The sequence below is a fragment of the Parasteatoda tepidariorum genome, chromosome 7 (genome assembly GCF_043381705.1).
Source record: "Parasteatoda tepidariorum isolate YZ-2023 chromosome 7, CAS_Ptep_4.0, whole genome shotgun sequence".
Taxonomy (NCBI): Eukaryota; Metazoa; Arthropoda; class Arachnida; order Araneae; family Theridiidae; genus Parasteatoda; species Parasteatoda tepidariorum.
This window is the reverse complement of record NC_092210.1, coordinates 32,435,539-32,453,425: the sequence shown is the minus strand read 5'-3', so window position 1 is coordinate 32,453,425 and position 17,887 is coordinate 32,435,539. Positions and strand designations below refer to the sequence as shown.

Below are 17,887 nucleotides of genomic sequence, written 5' to 3'. Positions count from 1 at the left end.
GCATGGAACTATGATGTAGATCATACTATTTTTAGCAGTTTTGCTAAAGCTGAATTCTTATTCAGTGCAGAGAATTTGGAAAGTATGGAGGACTTAAAAACATATTGGTACAGCTAAGAGAGAACCACGAAATTAATGATGTACTGATTAATAATTTTCTTTTTATTGATTCTGAAGCTGCAACCACAGAAACATTAACTGAATCTGATATTTTGGACAGTGGGGAAAAATAAAAACACAGCAATAAATTGTGACGAAGATGAAGACCAAAATAATGAGAAAATCACCAAACCTTCATATGATAAAATCATTTGAAACAATTCGACAGTAGAGAGTAATTTGCAAGATAAGGGTGCATTTATTGCTATTTTAATTATGTTAAGTGTCTATGTATTTAAAACCTGTTTCGTTTAATCGGATTCAATCTTATTTTGTGTTGTTTAATTGTTCTTTTTATCGTGATTTTGCAACTTTATTAAATAGAGGTCCGATTGTATATATTACACACTGTGATCAATAAATTTTCCTACAATTTTTAAAACACGTCTAAAAAATGTATATATTTGTTACAGAAGTCCCAATTTTTTTCGGACTATTTTGTACAACGTATATGAAAGCTATTACAAGTTTAAATGTTGTACTACTTATAATTTTTCTTTATCTAAGTAGAATGAAGAAAATTGGAAAAATCCTGATGAATAAATTCATCAAAGGAGAGTAGCCAGGCAAAATTTTCAGAGACTTGAAAGTCATGAGGTGAAGAGAGATTTCATTGGCAGACAGCCGTCTGTTCTGACAAAAGAGATTGTGAAAAATGTCAAGAAAAGGATACAACGAAACAAACAAAGCTCTGCTAGAAATCTATCAAGCGAGCTCAAAATATTACTGTGATCAAAGTCATTCTGAGAAAGGACCTTGGATGCAAAGCTTACAGAAAAAGTAAAAATTTGGACTTTCAAAGTTTACTTAAATGAGAAGAAAGCAAAGGGTGCACAAAATGCTTGCCTGGCATGCTGAGGATAAGTTTTTCTTTTCAGACTAGAACATTTTCGTTTTACAGCAAAGTCTTAACCTCCAAAATGGTAGAATATGGTCAGTTTCTATTCATAACATCCGTGAGATCTAGAATTGTGTTCCGTTTTATCAAAATGCTTTGTCTGTGATGGTTTGGGAGCTATTTTAAAGACAGGCAAACTCTGGTTAGTTTTTATTAAAAAAGGAGTAAAAATAAATGACCAATATCATAAAACTGAGGTTTTTGAAACAGTTTTACTCATAAGTGTTCAGAGTATGTATGAGTGGAATATTTCTGCTTCTAACAAGATGGTGCTCCTTCTCATACCGCACGTGCAGTTGAGGAGTGCTGCAGCAAACATTTAGCTGACATTTTGTTCTCTTAATGTCCCCCAACTCAACACATCTAAACCCGTTTCAATATTTTTTTGTATCATATATGCCCTCCCAGTTAAATAATTATAAAATCATCAATTTCAACAAACTCAAAAGTGTAATTAAAAAAGTACGGCAGAAAATGTCAATGGAAGCATTACATGCCAGATGTGATGGTTTGAAAAGAGACTCAAGCTTGTTAATAAAGTAAAATAAATATTATTCCAAAGCCTTTATTGTAAAGGTACTCAAAGATTGATATTTTAATTTCATGCAAAACTTTTTTGTATGATTGATTTAATAGCATAATAATGAAAATTTGTAAGTGTTTGAGAACTTATTAGTCGCAGTGTATATACATACACCGAAGAGCCATTACCTTATGACTACCCTCCATTTATAACAATGGGCTCGCCCAGGTTTTCATGGGGCACATTAGGACCCATAATCCTCATAAAACAATCCCTGAAGTCTGTAAGCTACTTGAACATAGTTGCAGACCAGGTTCACCTATTCATGGCAACAGTTTTTCCTGCAGGGGATGGTGTTTACTAACAGGATAATGCACCATGTCATAAGAGTCGAATCGTCAAGGAACATTCCAGTGACTTTCAAGTCATGTCTTGGCTCCCAAATTCACCTGACCTTAATCCAATAGAGCATTTGTGGTCCTACTTGGAAAACCAAATTCGTGCTACCACACTACCCCCTTGCAATGTGAGGGAATTGCAGGACCAATTGGTGAGCGCTTGGTACCAGATACCTCAGACTACCTATCAGCACCTTGTGGAATCAATGCCACGGTGGGTGCTAGCAGTTTTGAGGGCTAAAGGTGGTCCTACATGTTATTAGCAGGGTGGTCATAATGTAATGGCTCTTTGGTGTATAATATATATGTATAATTATGTTCAAAATACATATGTGAATTTTACTAAGAGTTTCCAGCATGGTGCAGTTATTGGCATGTGTTACTTACAGACATTTTTGTTGCAATCTTTCATTTCTTTTTTAGCCCAGTCTACATTTCTATCTTTTAATTCATTAAGTATTCAGTAAAAATATTTCTATACATACTTGAAAACAATAGAAATTTTTACTACCATCAGATATCTCACTCAAAAATATTCAACAATTATTTTAACGAATTTAAATATTTTCAACTTTTTTTATTTTGATAATATCCCACAGCGGACGTCAAAAGGGCAATGATTTTTATTACCATTATTTTATGTATTTTTTATATTGGCTCTAGCATTTCATTTTATGCTCTTAAGGGAAAATTTTCTATCTTGCAATTTGGTAACTTATAACAACTATTCTTTGATCATTTCAGTTGTTACTTATGCCACTTGCCAATAACAGCAAGCCTAAAATAAAGGACATAAAAAAAATTACTAAGTCTACAACATTTTCTCAAATTAAAAATATTCTACATTGTTCTTTCTAGATATGATATAGTTACATTTTTGGAAATCCTCTCAGATAAATTATCTTTACTTTACTTTTGAACATAATTTAAAGCATTATTTCTAAAAAAAATATTTATATGCAAAGAAAATTTGCGAAAAAATGCAAAATTAATTGTATATAATCAATATAAAATAGTTTTTGAAATAGGTAAAATAATATAGTGTTATTCATGTCTATCTCATTGTTTATAATGCATTGATATTTCAAGATCAACGAATCTCCGACTTCGTTACCTGTGTTTAAGGCGATCCCCAATTTTCATAAAATTTTGGAGGTCTTAAACAGGGTGGCCACTCAAATCAGATTTCAAATTTCCCTGATTTTTCCAGGTTTTCCAGATAAAAATCTTAAAATTTCCAGGTTTTTGTTTCTTTTTTCTTATAAAGTGTAGGATATGTACAAGAAAAGTGTCGATATTATATAATATTTTATTCAAAATGTCATTTTTTTAACATATCATCTTGAAAAAAATAATTATTTTTGACAATTTGGCATGATTTTTTATTTATTTTTCAAATGTTTTGGTGTACAATTTTGAATCAAAAATCCTATATTGACCAACAAAAGAGTAAAATTAAATATTAATATATAGTTGGTTTTAAAAATTTTTTCTTCTTCATTAATATGTTATAAAAGGTTAAAATTAGCATTAATGCAACGATTTATCGACAAACATTGCTGTCAGCGATTGTAAAAAAATGTGCGATTGATTGGTTTGGTGAGAAAAAATAATTCACAGATTTCTATGAATGTGAGTAGAAAAGCTTTCAGAAAAAGAGTGCAATATAAAATCGATTATTATTAAATTATAACCAACAAATTTTTGGTGAATCTTATAAAGTTAAAAATACAAAAACATTTTGTCAAAATAGAAAAAAAAAATTACCACCAAAGCATCGGAACAAACTTGAGCCATAAATGGATTCAGCCCAAGGGCAGAATTTAAAAACAGAAGCTAATATCCAAATCCCTTTTTCCACCTCCACCAGAATCTTTCCTAAATTGCACAGTCCCATAGCGGTCAAAGGTTTCTGCATTCGTTTAGCAACCGTGAGACAATTTTATGTGGCATTCTAGTTTAACAGAGCTGTAATGGGGCAAATTTTGATGCAAACAAAGTATCGCTAAATTGATGATATTTCAACTGTTTGGCGATACATTTCCGTTTAAAAAAAGTGGGTATAATGGATAAAATAATTTAAATTAAGAAAATTAGTAAATTATTTAAATTAGTGAAACTAAAAAAAATTATAAAAGAAAAAATTTCCAGCTTTTCTTTAAAATTCCCTGATTTTTCCAGGTTTTAATCCAAATTTCCCTGATATTTCCAGGTTTTTTCCAGTATAAAAAAAATTCCCTGATAATTCCAGATTTTCCAGGTGGGTGGCCACCCTGTAAAAGTCGACTTATATATGTATTCCAATGTTCGCGTGGACAACTTGGAAAAGAAGACGCCAAAACATAGTCTCTATAGCTAATAAATACCCTCATATATTCTTTGAGTTCCAAGGTTACTTATAACACGTATTTGAAAAAATGTATCAGTATGTATTGAAAAAGATAAGCAGCTTCATATTGGATTTATAGTTTTATTTATATATACAGATTGATATATTTTATATTAAAAAATTATACTTTAATGGAATAATATGTATAATGGTATTTTCAAAAGATGTTTTAAAATTTTATTATGATATATCAACATATTTTATTTGTCAAAGCAGAATTCATAGTGGCAGGTCTCAAAGAAAAAATTAGGACAGTTTTTTTTAAACAGCTTACATATACCTGACCAAAGGGCTAATGACAACAACAACAATATATATTGCTCTACTTTAATAGAATGAAGGCAAATTTTTTTGCAAAACAATAAAATATACTATTTTTAATTTCCGAAATACTTTATTTGTAACAGGAAATTTTAAGCTTTAGTATAAAGATATTAAATTATGAGCAACTCACAATTAAAATAAAAAGATATTAGATCAAAAATTTAAATTTTTCTAATCTCAACATTGATTATTTTAAAATCTGCACTATATGAACATACACTAACAACTACAAACCATGTAATAATGAAGAGAAACAGGTTTATCTTCCTTTTAAGATTTGATTTAATGGCGGTTCATCACATTAAGATGTCTGTTTATGCCTAATTTTATATAAATTTGAGGCTCTATTCTATACATTTTTCTAGGATCTTTCTTACATTTCAGTCTAGAGCTTCTCTTTCTTTCTTTATTTTAATTTTTGTATCAACATGTTTTATTTTATGGCAGTTCATATGATTCACACATTCTACTAACAAAAAAAATCTTCACTTTTAAATAAGAAATGGGCATCAGAATCATTAAAAAGTTTCTAAATACAAATATCGATAAAATGAAATTTCATTAGGAAACACTAATTCATATTTACAAAACAAGGGTTTATTTCCTCAAACAAATTCTCTATTTTTAGCATATTCATCAGTAACTAAGTGCAACTTTACTTTAAGCACAGCAGTTAAAAAAAAAAAAAAAAGTAAATTTCAATATACACTACTACTTAGCACATGGTCAGAACTTGTGACTACTGTACATATATACAGATAAGTCTATATGGATTAAATAAGTCTATTATGGAGGATTTGCATGGTTTAGATAAAATCGACAAATTTGCACATGCCCATGTTTTACATGGGCAATCTTGTATCGCACATTATTCTATTTTTAATGCCAGTCTGAGATCCATTCTAGCAAAAATGGATAGGCTAGATTATAATTAAATTTATTTATTATAGATGACACCACTATACAGCATTTTTCTTTCGTGCATGTGGTGTATTTTGATGATTAGCTATAAGTTTGCTAGGAATTCTTTGTTATAAAGCAGTTGTTTGGTGTGGAAAAGGTAATATATCAATTTTTATTGCATTATATATAATAAAAGTAAACTGTTAACCATAAATTAATTTTTACTAAGTGTTTTTGTAACTTGTTTTGAAAAAGTTATACGATAATGAGTGACTCTGACGATTTTGAATATGCCAATTTATCAGAAAGTTTCAGCAATGATCTCTTGAGTTGATTTAATTTGAAATTCAAAATAAACCTGTAATCAAATTGTTTAAACTTAGTTTGTACAGTAATTTTTTTTTAAACTTTTACACCAACCTCTACTATCTAGTTATCCCTGCAAGTGGAATTGCAAAAAATAACTTACATTATGTCTACATATGAATTCTTTACAAAAAAAAAAATTTTTTTTACCATTTTTTCCAAAAAAAAAAAAACTCGTACTTTAAGAGGTTAAAATGATTTAGTTGTTAGGCTAATATTCAATGTTTATAATTATATTAAAAATTTAAAGAATTAAAAACTTTGGTTTTGATAAATATTCTTATGTCTTCTAAAGCTATAAAATTGCTTTTTATTTTTATTGGTTAAAATGCATTTTTCTAGGAAATCTTTACATTGAGATATTTTTATTTGCATAAACACATTTATAAACAGATATTCCTGTATAACAGCGAAAAACTGTTTAACAACACAAATATATATATAAAAAAAATAATAAGTTTAAAATTTAGAAACTTTTATTTATTGTAAGAGTTTTAAAAGCTAACTTATGGTTTACTAAACTATTTGTTTTAAACCAATAGACAGTAGGTTCTTTTTATGAACAAATTAAATAAATAGAAGACTATTAATTGGACTTAAATATGCAGTTGTTGCCAGATATATTACCTAAATAAATTTCTGAAATTAAAAAAATAAATACTGTAATTTGGGATACTGGAATTTAATTATTTAAGCATGGTTCACTTTCCTAATGTGATATGTAATAATCAGCATGAAAAATAAGAACAAAAAACATATTTAACATACCACATAATTATGTCATAATTATTTATATATATCTTCAAATTTTTATTAAATGAATATTGAGGTATTTCAGATAAATGTAGGCAAAAAAAAAAAAAAAAAAAAAAAAAAAAAANGAAGATATGTGGACAATAAAAAAAAAAAAAAATTAAATAAAAATAATATTTTTCAAATAAGAAAAATTAATTTTACATCATTTGATTAAAAATAATTTTATGTGAATTATAGAGTTTGCCAGGTTAAAATATTTATATAAATGTTTATAATAAATTTGGTTACAACATAACAATATTTTAACCATAATAGAAATGCATAATAATATAAAATTTCCTAGGATATTGTTAAATTATATTATTAAAAAGGATAATTTTTCTTTTAGTTTAAAATATTAAACTTATTATTCCTGAGTGATATGTACTATTTAAATTTTAAATGCTTAGTAATATTTTAATAGGTTAAAAATATTAAGATACTTCATTTTTGATACAAAAATTGTTTAAAAAGGCAGTTTTTATGGCTTTTACAGTTAACTGTTGCAACAAATACTTTCAGCAACAACCATTTTGTAGCATCAAAAATAGCTTACTAATAAAATACATTTTTGATATTATTTTAATATAAATGCAAACAATAATTACTAATTTAAAATTCATTTACGAATAAAATAAAAGTTTTCTTCATTGGTATTTTTTACCAAATAGTTTATTTAAAACATTTTGCTTAAAAAAAAGGAATGTATTATATTTTTAAAGACTTTTTAAAAATCACAATTTTTTTAAATAAACAGATAGTTAACAGTTAGGAATTAGAGATCTCTTTTTAATTTCTTGATGTGAACTAACAGCTGAGTACCATTTTACAACATAAAAACTCTCATTTGTTCCTGCTAAAATAATTGGAGATTCTACACTATATACAATATCCAAAGATGTAATAGACGCTTCACTTAGTCTAAGAATAAAAGATGGATTTGACAAGTTCAGTTTCAGGAGATGTTTTGTTTCCGGAATATAAAAAACATATATTTTACCATTTTCTCCACCAAGCACTAAAAGCGTTCCTCTCAGAGCTACACTAATTATTAGTGTTTGCAAAGTTCTCATTAAATAATACTGGTTATTGAATTTATCATCCACTGAAATAACCATTCTGCCATCACCTAAAATAAAAGAATTCATTCATCTGGTAAATAAGGATTACACTATTTTTTTTTTTTTTTAAAAAAAAAGAGTCTATGATTACAAAGGCAAAGGAAGACTGCTATAGTTTGATTATTATCAATAATCAAATCAAAAGATTGAAACATGAGTTTAAAGGACTTATACAAGATTTTCTATACTAGATTAAATATAAATAGTATGTGCTGTAAACATGTTGATCAACTGTGTACCAAACAAAGTCTGACACAAAAAATAAATAAATAAAAACTAAACAATCAGTGTGGTCTGTAGGTTGCTTGGCAGGTGTGTTGCAGGACCTTTTCTTTATTTACAAATGGCAGATTGTTTGAAATGAAATGAAATAAAAGATATATTATTTACCGTGCAAATTTATTGCAATTTTTATAAGATCATAAGCTTAAAATTTATACAATCAATAAAGAAATTAAAAATACTACATTTCACTATAATATCCTCCATTTCTCTAATAAATTGTTTTAATAGTTATTTCTTTTATTGCAATTTTTATAAGATCATAAGCTTAAAATTTATACAATCAATAAAGAAATTAAAAATACTACATTTCACTATAATATCCTCCATTTCTCTAATAAATTGTTTTAATAGTTATTTCTTAAAAGTATTCAACAGATTTTTTGTTAATTTTAGGTTTCCAAGAAGAGTAGAGACACAAGAAAAAAGTTCACTAAACTTGAGATAAAAATTTCCCTAACAAAAACATTATCTTTAGCAATTTACCTTAGCCTTTACTATATTTTGAAATTAATTATTTATGAAAATTTAATACATTTTCTTATTAATTTTTTCAGTGGTTTATCTTAATTTTAATTACAAGACTTTCAAGAAAAAGTTTCTTACTTGTAAACATGATAGCAGTTTGATTTCGGAAAATAAATGATTTTGTCACAGTTACTAATTTATGACTAGTTGCATTAACATAAGTATTTTTCAAACATGCTAATTCTGACCATTCATCTCTTTTTCTGTCATAGGCTCTCACTTTTCCACTGTAAGATATGCACTGAATCTGAAAAAGTATTGCTGACAATGTATACCTTCTTTTTTTAAATATTATATAAGGAAAGAGAAAACAGACAAGGAAATAATAAAACAAGCATTCAAAAATAAACTGCTAACAAAGTATAATTTGTTTTTTATGCTCTAGAATGAAAAATATCCCCTAAAAAAAGTATACAAAAGCAAAAATTGCTTTTCATAAGATTTCTAAATATTAACTAAGCGATTAAGAAAAAGGTAAAAGGCTATTAAAGTATATATATTTTTTAATGTGATGATCTCATAATATTGAAAATATGCCACTGCATCTTCTGTGGTAGGTAGATCCCAAATGTTGATTATATTTTCAGCAAATAAAAAAAAAGAGCTTCAATAAGCATCCAAACCAAATCAAAAATAAAGTAACTGAGTGGATTAAACTTGAAAAATACTGCTATTGTAAGACAGGATAATATAATATTGGTGCCCAGGTGATGTTTAAATTTTTTTACAACTACCTCAAATCTGTTAATTGTCTAGCATTTTAAGCAAATCAGCACAAAATTTGTTCTTTACTTAAGAAGTATTGAAACTCTGGTGGTGTTGTTGTTCTAATGCCGCTTGCCAATACCAGCAAGCCTGCTTGGTGAAACCAAGCGAATCTAAGGCAGTGGCATCCTTTATTTCTTGTTTCTCAGTGGCGCCATTTATGGCCAAGAATATGACTTCAGCCACACACACTTCATATTACGTTTATAGGGTGGACCCATTTATCCATAAATCATAATTTTGACCTAAACCAAAGAACGATCAATCTCTAATTCAGTATCCTCTGAGGTATTGATTTGTTATCCGAAAGTGGATGACTTTATGACTTGAAAGATTGAACGTGCACCAGTCACCGTTTACTACACGGGAAGTCTTTGGCTGGCGGGAATCGAACTGACGACCTCTCGATCATGGGGTCAACGGTCTACCAACCAGGCTATACTGGCCCTTTTTGTAACTCTAAGTAAAAACATATATAAGAACAAGTTTCTTGAACTCAAGAAAGGTACTGATATGCGATGAATTGACGATCTCATAAAAGAACAATTTAGTTTTACAGATTTATTTTTAAAGCAATTAAAAAAAACGCAATGGAAGGAGGTAGTGAAATTTTTTTCTGACTTAGAAACAATGTTTCAAGATTTTCAAAAAATTTTGTTTTCAAAATAATTTTTCATTTTCAAAAATTAAGAAATTTCAACCGAATTGACTTCTCTTTAAAGAAGACTCTTTCTTTCTAAATTACTTCAATCAATAATATAATGACAATCAATTTTTGGACAATTTTATATAATAAAAGTTTAATTTTTTTTTTCATGTGTAAGAAAAGCATATAAAACAGTAACATGTTTATATGCAATCCTAATTTCCTAATGTCAAATGGAAATTTTTTAAACATAAATCTGTAGAAAAATATAATATGTATATTTTGATACTTGACTTTAAAACAATTGTTTTAACAAATGCTAAAATTAGATATCTTATGAACTCGTATAGTTCATTCTCGATATAAAATAGGTATAAATATTAATTTAAACGTTGGTGCTTATCTAGTTTAAAAAAAAAAATATTTAAATTTCATTTGAGAAAGCAAGATGACCAAAATGTATATAAAACTGGATATTATCCTTTCCTACACTGCATTTATAAGATGTAAATATTTATGAGAATACTTTATGCAAAAGTAATTTTAATAAGTATTAGAAGCATGCTTAAACACAGAAAAAAAAAATCTTTTTACCATAAATTACACTAAAAATGTACTATTTAAGAATAACTCTAAGTTTAAACAGTTTTATAAAAGTTAGTTACAAAGAAATTAACTACTTACTTGGTCAAACCACAGTCCTAAGTTAAGTAAGATATCTGGTGGACCAATAATTCTATATAATAGTGTTGTATGTAAGTGAAAGAAAGGTTTTCTATTTAGTTTCATTCCCCAGACAGAAACTGTATTATCAGATGAGCTTACAGCAAATGTAGAATCAAATACTCTAAAACATGCAGCTAAATTAGTTACCTAAACATCACATAAAACTAGTTACATAAATAATTCTATACCAATAATTTTACACCAAAATGTTTTATGCCTGGCAGCAGAAAACCTTCAGCATGGCAGTGGACATTGCAGATTATCACACCATGAGCAGATAATTTTTTCTTATCTCAGATTTCAAATAAATAAATAATAAAAAAGTGCTACTAAGACAATGTCCAAGCATTTTTTTAAAAATTTGCTGAATAAGTTAAAAAAAAGAAAAAGAATAAAGATTATTCTTTTGTATCCTCATGAATAAATGATGAGGAATCATTTCTCCCCCTTTTGAAATCTAATACCTAAAACTTTTCATTGCAATTCTCTCTCTCCACCATAAGTAATTTAAATTTTAAAGTATAGAAAAAGTGAATTCAGACAAACCTATCAAATACTGAAGAAAAAAAAAGTTTCAAAATTGAAAACAAGTTATGTAAGGAAAACTTAGGATTATGCAATGGGGAAGTTTTCTTCAATAATTTATTTCTATTTTAATATTTCAGCAATATAAACTTTATCACTTATTCTAGGTTTGCCAGAACTAACTTTTTCTTTGTGTTTAATTTTAAATTTGTCAGGTATTTGAAACAGAATTTGTGATTAAAATTTTCTCCTCTAGTATAGTGTGCTTTTAAGTTAGAGGGAAAAGTTTAAACTATGTATTTTGGTACAATTTTATTCACTAAAATATATTTAAAGGAGTAAAACATATTTAAAATAGTAGTAAAAACACTAAATATTTTTTTTTTCTTCAAAAAAATTTTATTTTTATTCCCATTTTAACATGCTACACTTCTTCCAATTTTGAATCTAAAATAATATCTGATATTCCGGTTTGATTTCAAATTTAAAACAGTGTAATTTTGTATTTAAAAGTTTTAACAACGGATTTATTTAATTTTTCTAAATATTATTATGTAAGTTTCAAATTTGATGTCGAAAAGCAAAAAATTTGTGTAGATTTTTCTGTTCTATGTTTGTGTGTGCAAATTTTACAACATGTATGTTTGAGTAGGCCAAAGTTTTCCAAAATTTTTTCTGAAATATTGGAAATTAAGTGTTTGAAATGTTCTGAAAGAATCTGGAAGATTGTATCTTAGAAACATTTATTGTATAAATTTTGAGCTTAATATAAATTTTTCCCCTCTGATTATTTAAGCTTTAACTATAGTTTTATTCCATCTTTCTTTTAAACATTATAAGTTTCAAATTAAATTTAAATATACAATTCTTGTATTTATTTTTTATTAAACTATTTGTAAATTCAAATCTAATAATTTTTACATTATTATTTTTTACATTATTAGTCTCTACTTGATTGTGTTTGAGTTACGGACAAATTTCGGTCAATGAAGATGGTGTTGCAGATTGGTTCAGAAAATGCATGCAAGTGCAAATAAGGTTTTCTTTTTTATTTAGTTTTGTCCCCCCAGACAGAAATCGTATTTTCAGATAAGTTTGCAATAAATGTAGAATCATATACTCTAAAACACGTAGAAAAATTAGTTATCTAAACATAACATGAAATTAGTCATATAAAAAAATTTGACAAGCAGCATCAGAGATTCAAAATAGCTTTTCTCGATTATTATTGCTATAAATTACTTGATATTTATTTCATAAGATTAAAAATTATCAGTTTCAGTAAGTTATTATGAGTAGATGCAAATTTGCTTCGTAGTATGAACAGGGAGTGGGAATTGTCAAGAAATTCTGTTGACACTAAATGTTGCTTGATGATAAAACTTCCATCCCCTCAAAAATATCAGGGGAGCCCAACTCAAAAATCCTGAAAATTTCATGAGTAAAATCATTAATGACAAATTTCAAAAAATTAGTGTCTTTATAAATTTAAATCATTAATATTTTCAAAACATGGAAAGCCAAATAAATTATATGCCGCATAATTTAAATGAATAATTACGTATAAGTTTACTTTTATCTCTAATCATATTTAATATTCTGCCAGAAAAAATATTCACAAATGAAAGAGATGCAAAGTATTAATTCTAGTTCTAATATTTTTAAATAAAATATACAAGAATTTTTATTTATAAATGTGATCCATGATTTCCTGAAACTTCTGGACCTTAGATTTCTGGAAACTTCCGGATCACGGTTAGCAAAAAATCCGGAAATCTGGGTTTTTCCAGAGCACAATCATCTCTGAAATATACAAAATGGAAATTATAATCAACATGCTTCGTGTGCTCAAAAATAGACACCCATTTTCAAGGCTTGCTAGACTTGAATGAGAAGAAACAAAAGTGATTTGAATAGAAAACACAAAGTTAAATAGTTACTAAATATTGCCATTTGTTTGTATCATGTCATAAAATTTGCTATTCTACTGATGTAGATCATGTTGCACATCACATTGTCATGATTTAAAAAATAAATAATAGAGAGTCCAGCAAAATAAGCAATCAATTAGGCAATAAAACTAGCTAAAAACTTGAACCGGCAACCTACATTTAATCACCAATAGTAACAAATTTATTCAACTTGTTTTCAAGTTTAATCAGTATTAAAAATATTACGTAGTTACATTATCAATTCTAAAATGATACTTTACTTAGAAAAATATGAAATTCAGATAGTAAAAGAAATACCTGATTGCAGTCAAATCTGCACCATGGTAGTTTAGGTGATTTATTTTATCAGTTGAAATTCTCTCTAACAAAGATATTACTTGAATATATGTGTCTTTGGAAATAGTAATTGCATGGTGGTGATCCCATGGGAGATCATCAGATCCATAATAAGAGCCTGAAAGTGAAATAAAGTAATTAATAATTTTAAATAAAACTGATAAATTTAATAAAGCTATAAATTAATTAAAATTTTATATTAAAGTTAAATAAAGTTAACTATAAATAGAAAACTTATAAAATGGTGGTAAAAATAAACAAATGAATTAAAAGTCAAGCTAATTCGTTCATAAAAATGATTAAATGTTTTGGACCTTACATAGTGTTAAATATTGAAGTAAATTACAAAGCTACATACACAATTTGTGCAACTGAATTTTTTTTAATAGCATTATATATTGCTGTTCCATGCAAAATAAATAGCAAAAATAAAGTTATAATTTTGATAAATGATGCTAGAGAAAATATGAATTGAATTATAAAGGTACAATTTTTTTTAAAAAAACTAATGTTAATTATACAAAATTAATGCTATGATTTATTTTTAAAAAGTAATATAACTTTTACTTGCCCAGATTGATGAGATCAATCAATGCTATATCAACAATTGCTTTCAAATGACAAAGACATCTTTGCCATAACTCTCCTGTTTGTTGATTCCAAATACATAGATGACCGCTACTATGTCCAGTTATTATCCAAGACCCTAAGAAAATTAAAACAGGCTAATTTGTGTGTATTCTCTAAGGCACCAGATAGTTTTTTTCAGAGGTGGTAATGATTGCCAAAAGCTATATACTTTGGTAAGTGAAGCTATTCTTTGAGTTAAATATTTTAAAATAAAACAACTTTATAAAAATAGAGATAAACACATTTTGCAAGATGTTCTTAAAAATTTCAAAATCAACACTAAATATACATTGAGGATTAACAAAAACCAATTAGGTTCAACTCTAAAAATGTACACATATACAGTAAAACCTCTTTGGGAGTGACCATTCTCTGTTCCACAGTAAATTGGTCGTCGATGGAGATTCTTTCTTAAAAATTGTTACCAAAGATGCAAGAATTTTTTAGTAGATACTGATAGAATAAACACTAGAAATAGATGAAAAAAAATCAAAGCTTTACTTGCTTTAATTAGTAATGAATACATTACTTTGCTCTAAAAATTCATAAGTTTAATTAGTACCATTGATTAATTAAAAGTTGAATGAAGAATAAAACTAATAAAAATGAATTTACCTGATAATTTAAGACATGTGATAGAGGATTGATTTTTAGGAGAAGTCTGAATACTTTTAAATGTATAAGGAGCTTTCATCACCATTCTACTTCTGTACCACTTTTTATAGAGCAAAGACCAATTCAAAAATGCATCATCATGAGGAACAGTCTTGAAAAACAGTATTTCTGCAGTAATATAATAGGGGATTTCCTGCAGACAAAATTGCTTCCATATTTTTCTTTTTGACTGCATTTCTTTTATTATTGCACTCCATGATTTACACACTTCTTTAACTTTAGAAAAAGATTTTCCGTCCAAGAAACAAAAGATATGCTCTAAACTTTCAGCAGGAAGTTGCATAACAGCCATACTAAAAAAAAAAAAAAAAAAAAAAAAAAAAAAAAAAAAAAAAAAAAAAAAAAAAAAAANAGAACAATTTGAGATATAATATAAAAATTCATAAAGGGAAAGAGTTCTATAACCTACACCTAAAGTAATCACTAAGATTTGGCATCTTCAGTTCAGTGGCACAATTGAAACTTATAAAAAAAAAAAAAAAAAAAAAATCAGAGAAAGCACCCAACTCAAAGGGTAACTTGCAGCCCCTCACTGGTAAATATCTATATATTTTTGAAAATTACAAAGCCTTTTGGCGTTCTGAAGCTTGGTGCGAACAGGTACCGTTATAGAAATATCCCTCTAAAACTAGATAGATATTTTAAAACTAAGCTTTTTTTCTTTTAATTAAAAATAAATAAAACTGATATGTTAATAAGAAATTTTTGAATGACATTTCACTCATAAGTATAAAATGTATAGATGAATAGAAAACTTGACAACTCATTCAATTATGAATGCATTTTCGATTTAACAAAAGCTGTTCAAATTTTAAGTAATCTATGGATTTCGTGGACTCATTTTTATTGCCAAGGATGAAAGTTGACTGTAAGTAGTGCTTACAATCTCAAATACTCTTTGTCAGAAAAAAATAGCAAAAAAGTTTGCATTTTTAGAAAATTATACATTTAAAAAAAAAGAAATGAAACAAGTAAAGGAGAATTGAGTTTAGAATTTGCTTATTTTTGCTGAAACGAAAGGAGGAGGTTTTACATCACAAATACTTTTATGTATACTTAAAATTTTATTCATACTATCCTGATTATTAGTCTGACACTAATCAGAATCAGTGATGCTTTCATTACATCAAATTTACAATAATTTATATTACAAGGCAATGAAGTGAGCCTCAACTAGCTGGTTTTGTAAAAGCATTGTCGTACAGACCAACCACAATTTTTGGAAAGTAATTCAGAGATGTTCAAATTTAACCAGGTGAGCACACTTGCACTTCTATTTTTATCACTTTCTACAGTATTTTTTCTCTTATAATTACTAATTAAACGTAAGTTTTTTATACAAAAAATATTAATTTAAAAGATAGTTTACGTATTTTGATTAAGTAAAATTTAAGTAGTAGAATTTAAATATTTTTCTTCTGTACAAAATATCATTTAATTTTATACAAGTTTTACAAATATAAAACTTTAACCATTGTTAATATTTATTTGCAAAATATTTTCAGTATCCTAAGAGTTAAGTTATTGCAGATAAAAACTAACTTACTTAAATTTAATTTGATTCAAATCATAAGTAGGAGTCGATCCAGAGGTAAATCAGAGCCATTTAGGGGCCCTTCACAAATAATAATCTAATTTTAAAATCTTATATCATGAATCGTAATCACATGATTATAAAAATCAATTATCGCATTTCGTATTTACCCATATCTTTGAATCCTGATTCATATTTTGGTGTAGATAAAAAAAAGTCCATTTGAAGGTCCAAACGGAGATATTTCCGTATCGTGACCTGATCCCAAGAATAGGAATAGATTTTAAAGTTGCATTTAAAAAAAAAAAACATGTAGATGTTTGCCCGGGGGTGGTTACAAGTTATACCTTTCGAGTTGGTCCCTTTCTGTGATGTTTATTTTAGTTTCTCGCGGACCACTGCCCGAAAGTTTCCAAGACTTGGCGATTATTCTGCCACAGATCACGCTACGGAAATCTCCCTGTCCAAACGAATCAATATGAAAAACCTATTGTAATAATAGCTACTTCTACAACAGTGAACACCATGAATAAAATACGTCTTCTTGTTATGTATATATGTAAAAAAAACATTAACTACAATACTTAAGTACGAAAAAAAAAAAGGTAGCATGAGAAGCTGAAGTTTTTTTTTATGGAAGGTTACACATGATCCCAATTTTAAATATATTCCTTTAAGTTTCTTGTTGCTTAAATATTAATTTAAAATTAAATACATCATTAAGACCAAAGCATTAAATGGGGATCAACAACAAACTAAGAAATATTTCTAGAAACATACAGATTTAGAAAAATTTTTCATTGAAATTAAATGGTTTAAATAAATAGCCATATAGGTTTTGGAAAAAATAATAAACATATGATTACATATTCAGTTAAAGAAATTTTCATTACATATTTTAACAAAATAAATACAAAATTTGATAAATTTTTAAAAAAAATACGGTTTTAATTTTATCATTAGAACGTTTTCAATAACAGTTTATGTTGGATATTTAGACAAGTTCGCAAAAATATTTCAGTTTTAGTTATATAAGTAAATGCAGAAAATCTTACATGATGAACAATTTAAATTACACTGAGGTAGAAAATTATGGTACCTTCAAATAATAAATTTTAACTCATTTAAATGCTTTTAGGATTTATTTTTTAGCATCTGTTTCCAGTTATTGAATATTAAAAATGATAAGTGCATAAAGTTTATATATTGAATCTTTTGAACTTTAAAGTTTGTCCATTTGCTGGTATGTATTAGAACTTTTCGATATTTACGAACGTATTTTTTGGTGTAGTTTAATGAGCCAGTTTTTTGGAAAACTTATTATGTTTACAAACACTGAAATTTCCGTTGCCATTTGAATACAAAAAAAACTACTGCTAGGGTATCTGATCAATTTGATTGGTTGTTAGATA

General features: G+C 27.1%; 1 protein-coding gene across 3 annotated transcripts; it reads right to left on the bottom strand.

The window, feature by feature from the left end:
- Positions 1 to 7,202: 7,202 nt before the first annotated feature.
- LOC107446679 (uncharacterized) lies at positions 7,203 to 17,831 on the bottom strand. Of its 3 annotated transcripts, none has more exons than XM_016061390.3 (7): positions 17,575 to 17,827; positions 14,882 to 15,234; positions 14,208 to 14,342; positions 13,598 to 13,754; positions 10,782 to 10,944; positions 8,765 to 8,933; positions 7,203 to 7,884 (listed from the first exon to the last, which is right to left on the bottom strand). In XM_016061390.3, exons 2-7 carry the CDS (start codon positions 15,231 to 15,233, stop codon positions 7,517 to 7,519), a joined length of 1,344 nt encoding a protein of 447 aa, XP_015916876.1. In that variant the 5' UTR covers position 15,234; positions 17,575 to 17,827; the 3' UTR covers positions 7,203 to 7,516. The 3 variants fall into 3 exon arrangements, with proteins under 3 accessions (XP_015916876.1, XP_015916875.1, XP_042904047.1); XM_016061389.3 differs by having other exon boundaries at positions 7,406 to 7,884; positions 17,531 to 17,831; XM_043048113.2 differs by lacking the exon at positions 14,208 to 14,342 and having other exon boundaries at positions 7,406 to 7,884; positions 17,531 to 17,650.
- Positions 17,832 to 17,887: the final 56 nt, after the last annotated feature.